At 51.1% G+C, this 10,338-nt stretch overlaps 1 protein-coding gene across 1 annotated transcript; it reads right to left on the bottom strand.

The window, feature by feature from the left end:
* Positions 1-1,673: 1,673 nt before the first annotated feature.
* Positions 1,674-8,383, bottom strand: AMIGO1 (adhesion molecule with Ig like domain 1). Its single transcript, XM_014780064.2, has 2 exons — positions 8,168-8,383; positions 1,674-7,705 (listed from the first exon to the last, which is right to left on the bottom strand). The coding sequence occupies exon 2, from the start codon at positions 7,638-7,640 to the stop codon at positions 6,159-6,161; it is 1,482 nt and encodes a 493-aa protein (XP_014635550.1). The 5' UTR covers positions 7,641-7,705; positions 8,168-8,383; the 3' UTR covers positions 1,674-6,158.
* Between the last annotated feature and the right edge of the window lie 1,955 nt (positions 8,384-10,338).

The raw sequence follows: 10,338 nt of genomic DNA, 5'->3' as shown, positions 1-10,338 counted from the left end.
ACACCATGAGAACAGTTCTGTTTAAATTTTAAATTAGGAGAAGGATACTTTCCATTCCATTTGTCTGAGAACAGCCAGCAGTTGCCTGGAGTGGACAGAGAGAGGCAGGAACAACAGTAGTGCAGAGGCTTCAGTATTCATTTTTTTATCTTAATTGTTTTTTTTCTGTCCTGGGATCCAGGAATGAAACACTAGTCAGGCATTGTGGGCACAGCCTCAGCACTTCTCACCAGCACAGGCACAGAGAAGACAGCTGAAAGGCAGAAGGATAGTGTCCCAAAACTGCCCTGGAGGGGGCTCTGAAATCACAGTCTCCAGCACTGGGCTAAGCTTAAAACAGACACAAACTACCTCCAGTAAGACGACCTTCCCCGTCCCACCCACCAGGGGGCTTGGCTGGTCACCAATGTGCAGGGAATAAGAGTCCCAGTTTTTAATCTAACTGCTATTGTCAGAATTTCCCAGATGATTTTTTAAATCTCCGTTGAAAGCAGATTAAGTAGCTGCTACTTCTACTACTACTTCTGCTTCTTTCTGTGGTACCAAAGGATTCAGCTCTTTGTCTCACTGAGTATATATGAGGGGCCCCAAGCACCCTTCTCTTTAAAGTAGATTCCCAGTTATCTCACGGTGCTTTCTAAGGATGCCCAGGACTGGGCTAGGCCTTTCCGCTTAGACCCACACCAGAAGCAAACTAAGCCAAGTAAGAGAGCGGTGGGAGGTGACGAAAAAGCAGCGCAGAGTCCTATCCGGCTACAGTGCTTCCCAACCTGCATGCATGTTTGCACACACACACGTGTGTGTGCAAACGTACACCCCCCTGCCCCAACTTTGGGGTCAGTGACTCTCACTGCATGTATACTAGTGCTGTAGGGCACCTGGAAGTCCACTGCAGGGCTCCACGTCCTGGTCACTGAAGGTTGGTTCTTTCAGGCCATGGTTCCACGCCTTCTGTGATTCTGGGACAGTAACCAGGCTAACGTAGACTGGAAGCCTCAAGGCAGGTCTAAGTATCTTTACCACTTGATATTTTCCACCCGACAGTGTATAAGCCTGATGAAGGGGCTTGACATGGCAGCTGCTGTAGCCTTCCTCTCTCAAGCCCCAGGAAAGGAAGCATCCACCACAGGCTCACTGTAGCCAGACCAGAAAAGCCAACCATCCTACTGCACAGGCCTGAGCCTTTTCTGTGGGTGGGGAGAGGGAAACTTTACCAGTGGTTTCCTGGGAGACAAGATAAGTCGCACAAGAACTACAACTGCAGAAGGGGAAGGAGTTGAGAGATCAGGTGGAAGAGAGGCTAGGCTGGCTGATCCACTGAACTCTCCTCTTCTGTTCTAAAAGGCAACTGTTATATTAGCCTCTTCCATGCCCTTAAGTGCCACCTAAGAGGAGCTAGGGAAGGTGCTGTGAGACATGGCAGACAAAATTGCCTATCTTGGCCAGAATCTAGGGAACTTCTTGTGGCTGCGGGGAGAGGGAGTGGGTTGAAGAGATGCAGCCATGGACTTCCTTGGGATGATGGAGAGAGAAGAAGCAAAACTTTTCAGGATCAGAGACAGGACTTGGCACAGGCCAGAATAGGGGGGAGAACTCCCAGTAGTCTTCCCCGGACCTTTTCTTTTTATCAGCTTCATCCTCTTGGCCAAACTCAGCCATAGCAAAAACTGCTTTCAAAGGATGAAAAAATGCTTTATAAGTGTAGGCTATGGGGGCACTCTGGCATCAACATCTGTCATTTCATTGACTGCCAAGGTTGATTTGTCTGATGTGGCTAGCTGTGAGGTGTCTCCATCCCTTACCACTTTGGTTGTTCTGCATGAAGAGAAAAACACAACAGAGGAGGGGTGCCATTTGGTCAAGATTTTATCACTAAGAAATTAGGTATGATTCAAATTTGATTGTTTTAATGTAATTTTAATTTTTAATTAATTTTCCTTTTACCATTTCCTCTCCCCTTTTGGAATCTACCATGACAATCCCCTTCCACAAGTACCAAGAGAGTAGCCAAAGAAATTGCATGTTCAGAGTTTGGTAGATTCCAGTCCAGTTTCTGGTAGGCTGTATCTGTACCAAAAAAGTGGGGACTGCATTTCTCTGTTCTATGCAACGCCTAGCACACATTAAACTGTCAATGAATATTAACCTGCCCATTAGATGAATGTACTTTTAGCCAGACCAAGATGGTTACCATTTACAACATGAAAATATACTGGTAATAATAAAAATATTGTGAAAGGGAGCTGCTCTCCAGTGTTTCTTTTATTCCAGTCCAAGCATTCTTCCATAGTACATTAGTAGGCTTGATCCAGACTTTTAAGAGAACTCTGCAGGGAGGCAACCCTCCTCCCCAGGGATCCAGGAAGCCTTCATTATCTAGGGGCTCTAGCTCCAAGTCATGGAATTTCTCAGCTGTCTCTTGCTAAAGCCTCAGTGACATTTCTTTTGAGAATCTATCTACTGGGCTGCCAAACTATGGTCCGCTGGCCAAAACCAGCCCACTGCCTGGTTTTGTGTGGTCCGTGAGCTAATGAGTGTTTACATTTTTAAATGGTTGAAAAACTCAAAAGACATGTTAAAATCATATGAAATTCAAATTTCAATGTCCATAAATAAAGTTTGATTGAAACAGAGCCACAATCCTTCATTCACATACTGTCTGTGGCCACCACCCTGCTATAACAGCACAGCTGAGTAGCTGTAACAGAGACTGTATGGCCTGCAAAGCCTAACATATTTACTCTTTGCAGAAAAAGTTTGCTGACCCCTGGTCTATCTTAATACCTGGATGTGGATTCTACCTGAGCCCTTATAACAGTATTTAAATATTCTCTCTCTAGACAGACCACACCTTTCGGAGTACAGTGAACCCCACCCACAGGCTAAAAAGATAAATAAATCAGTCACAGACTATGCCAGAACAGAGACTCAAGCCAGGTTTAATGATCATTGTCTAGTTTTCAGAGCCCAGAGGCTCCAAGGTTTGCCAGCCTGGGTATACACAAGTGGGAGGAACAGGGTCCAGGACATGGGGAAGCCTGCCTGCTTCGCCAGCAGGGTTACAAGGAAGGACAGGGTATGAACACAGAGAAAACTGGCATCAGTTGGTTTTGCTCTCCCCACCTGGGTGTACCCTCTCCTGGCCCCTTCCTATGAGCCCCATAAATACAGGCAAAGGAAAAAGGTCACAAATAATCACATAGACAGATTGTAGAGCCCTGTCATATTCTGTCTCCAGGGATACCTGCTTCCTGGGAGACATGTCTGGTTTATGGGTGTGGGAAGGGGAGGGGGTGATAAGCAGACCTGGCAGTTTCCTACCCTGGGTTCTAATGAGCTTACATATGCTAGTACTCAATTCCCCAAGTAGAAAGCTACCTTTTGGTTCTATCAACTGAAGCCACGGGAAGAGGCTAATCAATTCAATCTCTTGGTGGGGCAGCCAGGCATATCTACCAGTCTCGCAAACTATGGGCAAACTAGTGGATATTATAGGGAGACTTAGAGCCTCAGGGCCTTTTCTTATTCCCTAAATTGGGTAGGACTTATGAAGAAAATGGCCCTCCTAGTCTTCAGGAACTCAGCTAGAATGCCCCAGAAGGCCTGCTTCATTTGACAGTAAAGATTTTCAGAGCCCTAGATGGTGCCCAGAGGAGAAACTGCAGCACGGAGATGAGATTTCCCCAGGTTCCCTGCTAAGTCTGAGGAGGGAGTCCTGGGTCCTATAGCTCCAGTAACAAAATCCTCAGAAGTTTCTGGAATTTAACCAGACAACTTTTCCCTCCTGCCCCTGTCTTACCAGGGCAGTTAACATAGGAAGAGCAACTTACAGCTCCTTGGTCCTCTGCCAGTTTCCTTCTGGGTCCGTCATTGACCTAGTTCTACATTTATTTCTCACATACATTGTCTTTAATCCAAGGAAGGTTTCTGAGGAGTCTGAAGAACCAGCTAGCTCCTCACCACCCCTCCCAAGGTCCTCAACCTGTGGTTCAACTAACTCCAGCCATTGCAGAGAAGTTATTCAGTGCTATGGAGATGTGGGTGAAGCTTCAGGGAGTTCAGAAATTAAAGGTCCAAGAGTTTGTATTTGGGGAGCCTGGCGTGGTCACAGTCTCTCCTACAGGGCAAGAAAATTGTGTGCATGAAGTTGTGCACATAGGTGGAGACCATTCTGAAAGTGGACATTAGTGGGGACTAAAGAATCACTGTCCTGATGGAAGTCAAGGTGCTGGTGTGCATGCATACCTATAAGCATGCATACCTATGAGCATGCATACCTATGAGCATGCAAGTACTTAAGGGAAATGCTGCACCTCTGTTGACAAAACTAGGTTACTAATACAGGATGGACAGCAGTCTTGAGATCCCAGGAACAGACAAGGGGAAGATTTGAGTTCCAGTCCCCTTCCCCAATCTTAATAGGCAGTGGGAATCAGGCCCTCCTAGCAAGCAGCCCTCATCTGTGGGTAAATAACACCTCTTGGAACCTAAAGAGCAGGTCCGAAAACTAGAAGATCTGGAGAACTTCCAATGGACAGGGAACTTGGTGGGAGAGGGGAGAGACTGAAAAAGACCAACATCAGAGAACATTTTCACCTTTGCCCTACTCGTCCCCTTAACAAAGCTCAGAGCAACCATCTCCCAGAGCCTGCAGTATAGTCAAAGGGAGAAGTTAAAGGAGCAGTCATCTCCATACCCAAAGTATTCTGCAATCTTGGATGGAATGCAATGTTAGGCCCATTCTTCTTAAGTTCCTCTGACCTGACGACTACAACGGCGCAGACCTCTGGCTGAGGGGGCTAGGGACGGCAGAACCATCCTTCTGAAAGTTTAGTGCCACTGATTGTCTCTGTTACAAGACTGCCTGGAACCTTGTGGGGAGGGCAGAACTCTAAGCCACACTCCAAATTGCCATTCTAGGGCAAAGACCACCCAATTCCAACCCCTCAGATGATGAAATCGCATGCTTTGGCTTTGCAGCAGGGGTGAGATCTCTAAGAGAGGAGCAAGGCAGCTTTGTCAACACAGAGGGGATACACACCTGGTCCCCTCCATCCCCAAGCCCAGTCTCACCCAGCTGGGGCCAGACTTTCCAGGGAAAACTCAGAATCCCATCTGAGCTTGGTAAGGAGTCTGAATAAAGAGATGGCATACACAGAAGATCAGGTAGGTCCGGCTGGATGCTACATAATAGAGGTTGATTAACCCTCCTCCTCCTAGCGTGAAGTGGCTCCACACCCCATGTCTGTGGCAGGCATCCATAAAAGCTCTGCCTTTAGCAGTCCCCACCCTGGCCTGACACACAGGTGCTGGGAATCAAATGCTAACCAAGGGTTTCACCAACCAGGGAATTAGCCAATCTGGACTTTATCCCCCATCCACAAGTTTTGTGCTGGCACCTATGCTGTGACACAGATCCCTCAATTCATGCTATACCCCTCTGTGCCACTGGTCCCAGGACAAGACACAAATACCACATCTCACACTGTTGCCATATCTGACAGGCAATAGGCCAGGCTCCTGCAAAGACCCATCCACCCAGGGCTCAGTGGGAAGGAGGAAGGCATTAGTGGGAAGTCTCAAAACAGCTTTGGGGAGTGTTTTTGATTGAGGTCTCAGCCTTTTCCTGACTCCTTTTTCTAAAGGTTTCCAATTTTCCCAGCTGTGAAGTGTGACTTCCTGGCCAAAGAAGTTACTGCAGCTTTTCCCCAATGTGGCTCCTGTGGAAGCTCCCCCAACACACACAACATCCCAGGTGTGGGTGGGCGGAGATAGAAAAAAAATGATTTTTTTCCAGATGATTTTCTCTTAAGGAGCTAGGGATGACCTTGAAAAAGTTTAGGGAATCTGTTCTTTCCCCATACCTTTCTCATTCCCAACCAATTCAAGACACATTTGTCTTCCTCCACCACACTGAGAATTGCCAAGGCTTTGGGTAGAGGTGTAGCATTTGCCTGAGGATTCATATATCCATATTTGAAAATCATGGCAGCCACACCCTGGTTGGGATCTAGCCTGCTCTTGTACCCGTGACCAATTCCCTTGAGGTCAGGGGGAACCTACTCCCTTGGGCAGCCAGCCCTCTCTTCCATCCCCTCATATCCTTCAGGGGTGCATTACCTCTCCTGGGGCAGAATCTCCCCACCAACCCATCCTGCTCACACCACAATGGGCGTATCAGAGAAGACCGAGCTGACCGATTCCGGATCTGACATCCTCCGCTGGCCCTTGCCTGTTGCCTCGGGCACCGGCAGGGTGTTGCCTGGCTTCAGCTTGCCGTTTTGACCCTGCCCGGGTCCAGCAGGTTCCAGGAAGGCCACCCGCCGGTCAAAACCATCATCCTTGTCCCCGCCAGCCATAGGATCGTGGTTGGGGGTGGTACTAAGCATGGAAGAGCTCAGGCTGTCTGCTTGATGGCTGGAAGGCTTCTCAACACCCCGGCACCAGCAGCGGCAAGGAGTGAGGTACAGGTATATGAGGACCAGGACCACACTGAGGATACAGCCTACTAGGGTGGTATAGGCCGTGTTGAGAGTGTCATGGTGTCCGTGTGAGGTGAAATTGTACACTTTCAACTCCACAGACAGTGTCTCGTTGAAAGCCTCCCCCATGGCGTAGCAGGTATACACCCCCCCATCCTCGACCTGCACATGCTGGAAATGAAGACTGCCATCCTTGGACACTGTCACTGTGCTGTTGGCCACCTCCTCTAGCACTCGTTCATTGTTTGGTGTCACCCACACCTTGGTCATCCCCTGCTGCTTGGTGTCACATTTGATGGTCAAGGGGTCACCCAGGTGGGCCTCCCAGGCATGTTCCTTGTACTCACTGCAGTTGAGGAAACTCAGGTTGAAGACATTGTGCAGTTTCTTGGAGCTCACGCAGTACAGATCCTCCTGAAAGTCCATCACGGAGCTCAGCTGCCGGTACTGCCAGTGTGAAAAGAGCTGGTAAAGCTCACAGTCGCAGTGTAGGGGGTTGTTATGTAGGTACAGCCCATTCTTGATCCACGCGGGCAGCTTCTGCAGGTCGGGCAATGGTAGGTTCTTTAGCTTGTTGGAGGACAGGTCCAGGAGCGTGAGTTTGGGTAGCTTGGCTCCTTCCTTGACCAGTTCCAGAGGGAAGCGAGAGATCTGGTTCTGGCTCAAGTAGAGTTTCTGCAGCTGGGCCATGTCATCGAAGGCAGAGCGGTCCACTGCCACGATGTGGTTATTGTAGAGCAGCAGCACCTCCAGTGCTTGCAGTTCACTGAACAGGAACTCGTCCAGTGTCCGCAGCTGGTTGGAGGAGAGGTCCAGGTAGCGCAGGTTGGGTACTGGGGAAAAGGCCTCAGAGGAGATGAAGTTCAGGTGGTTGTGGCTCAGCAGCAGGGAGTGCAGGTGGGTCAGGCGCGTGGGGGTCCACTCGGCCCGCAGGCGGCTCAGGTTGTTGTGGCTGAGGTCCAGTAGTGCGGTGTAGCTGGGCAAGGAGTGGGGCACGTTGGGCAGCTGCTGCTTGGAGCAGCTGAGGATGTTGCTGGCACACAGGCAGGCAGCAGGACAGCTAACCAAGGGACGGCCAGCTCTGGCCACCTCAAAGAGGAGCAGGAAAAAGGACAGCAGCAGGAGCCAGAGGCCTCGCAGGTCACCCTGGGGTTGCATAGTGTCACTGGGGAGGGCGAGGAAGGCCACAAGGAAGATCTGGGAGGGAGTCACCCAGGCATGTTCTGGTGGGGTAAAGAAGGGTCACTTTCACTACAGGCATAAGGGAGACAGAAAGGGTCTGTGGTCACCAGGGCCTCTGGAGGGAAAGACCGACTCTCCCTCCTTCCTCTCACCTTCCCACCGCAACCCCCACCGGGCTAGAAGAGAAAGGTAGAGATGCTGGACAGTTCCCAGGCACTGTGCAGGCGGTGGGCTCAAAATACTGGGGCAAAGGAGGAGACAGGCACAAGGGCCTACTGGGCTGGGGTCACAGGAGTGTAGGATGGGGTATGCCCGGATGTCAGGGACTGTTGGGACCACAGGGGTTGCATGGGCGGGGTTTGGAGGCGGGGTCAGCAGGGCCTTTGGGGAGGAGCAGAGGGAAGGTCATCAGGGCGCCAGGCAGGTAGGGCGCGTCCTGACGGCGTTTAGGGTCCCCGGGGCCTGTCGGGGCGGGCTCCACCCGGGACCTCTAGTCACTGCACCTGCTCGGCGAGGACGTGTCTCAGCCCATGGCGGGTCCGGGAGCTCCGTCGCGGCCTCCCCCAGCGGCGCCTCACTGGCCGGCCTGTCGCGGCGCCCGCCTTACGCAGGGGCCCGCGCCTGGCGACATCGCCTCCCGGAGACTTGCCGGGCTCCGCTCGCCTTCCCCGCGCCGCCGCCTCGACCGCTGCGCCCGCCGGAGCCCACCGACCACGGCCGCCGCCTCCGGGTCCGCGGGTCCGTCGTGGAGCGGTGCGGGGAGCGGGAGGCGCCGCGATCCGAGCGGAGGGAGCGGCGTGGGGGCAGCGAGCACCGCGCGCGCGCCCGTCGCCTCCGCCGGAGCCTCGGGGCGCGTGCGCGCGGCGGGGGCGGGGCGCACGTGCGTGTGTTTGTGTCGGAGTCCGGCGGGCGGCAGGGCGCTGGGTCGTTCTCTCAATGTGTTGGGGGCCGAGACCTGGTGACGAAAACTGCCAGGAGGGGGCCTCTGGCCCCTTAGGTCCTCTGTTACTGCTTCCACCTTCTTCCATCCCTTCAACACTCCAGCCCCCCCACCCCTCCACCTACCAAAACCGCTCGCAGGAAAAGTAGGTCTAACTGAAGTGAGTTGGCTGCAACTGACTCGGGCAAGAAGAGTCACACGTCTTTATTAATTTCACAAATTAAAGAAATCTGGCTCAGCTCCCGCCTGTCAGTGTTGGCGGGAAGTTCATTAGTCACGTTCTGAGGTTCCCCCTCCCCTCTCCCTAGGGCTGTGAAGTCCCAAAAATTTCGGGAACGATTTGGGGAAGAGCCTTTTTTTTTCAGTCTTGATGCTACTATTCCACGACCCTTGGGGTACCACTGAAGGGTACAGTTCCACAGCCTGCGAACCAGATGGGCAGGAGTGGAGGTAGGAGGGGGGGTCTTTGGTGCATGGCCAGGCCAGAGATCCTACTTCCTCAGACACCCCATGCAGCAGTCCCCACACCGCCCCTGACACACACACACAGGGACTGCGTACAAGCCACGGACAGGTTTCCATGCCTTTAAACTCCAAAACCCTTCCTAGCCTGGGAGAAGTCATTCATCCTTTAAGCCTGGCCACTTGCCCTCTTCCTGAACCAGTACTGGCTCTTTCCCCTCCCCTTATGGAGCAATTCTAGCATAGTTTCTCTATTACCTAATCCTCAAGGTGAAGGGAGGGTGTCTTCTTTAGGGTGGCCCTTGAAACACCAAGAAGTTGTTAACAGTATGTGTTGGGCGTTGGGCATGAGGAGAGAGGGATGAAAGAAGAGCCTAGACTTGTGATTCAAGACTAGCTATTCTTGGGATGGCAGACCCTGAGAGAGAAATTACCTTTTTATTCCTTCTAGTCTCTTACAACAGCAAGAGCAAGACTGAAATTAATGTCTCAATACATTAGCTTGCTAAGAGTTTTAAAAAGAAAGAATTTATATCTGTCACGTATGTTTTACCCTGAATTTAAGTGAATGTATTATGTCTTCAAGGGATATTAGCATGTTAACCTTATGCACAGTGTGAAAAAGGTCTGTCTTTTCCTGTTCATTTCAGGCATCAGTGATAAGGTGGAGAGGGTATTCAGGGGGTGGGAAATCCTGAAATGACGTTGCATCAGTTCTCTATTGCTGCATAACAAATTATCCCAAAACTCACTGGCTTCATGCAACAATATACCTTTATTGTCTTTCACAGTTTCTGTTGGTCAGAGATTCAGGAGCCACTTACAGGCAGTTCTGGCTTGGAGATCTATCGTGCAGTTGCAATCATATGTCACGTGGAGCTGCAATCATTGGAAGGCTTGACTGGGGTCGGAGAATCAATTTCCACAGAGGCTCACTTACGTGGCTCACTCATGTGGCTGGCTGTTGGCAGGAGGCCTTGGCTCCTCTCCATAAATGCCTCTCCGCAAGACTGCTTGAGTGTCCTTACAACATTGTAGTTGACTGCCCTCAGAGCAAGAGATCCAAGAGAGGGCAAGGCAGAAGTCACAATGACCTAGCTCTCCCAGGTCACACCCATCACCTCCACTTTGGTTACATGGACCAGCCCTGATTTAGTATAGAAAGAGACTACACAAAGGCATGAATACCAGGAGGAGAGAATCGTTGGGGGCCATCTTGGAGGCTGGCTATCACACACATCTCATCTCTGAAATCACCTCTGTTTTTTAATT

This window comes from Ceratotherium simum, chromosome 2 (assembly GCF_057802395.1).
Source record: "Ceratotherium simum simum isolate JZ-2026a chromosome 2, ASM5780239v1, whole genome shotgun sequence".
Taxonomy (NCBI): domain Eukaryota; kingdom Metazoa; phylum Chordata; class Mammalia; order Perissodactyla; family Rhinocerotidae; genus Ceratotherium; species Ceratotherium simum.
The sequence above is the reverse complement of the archived record's forward strand: the minus strand, read 5'-3'. Positions and strand labels throughout refer to the sequence as shown.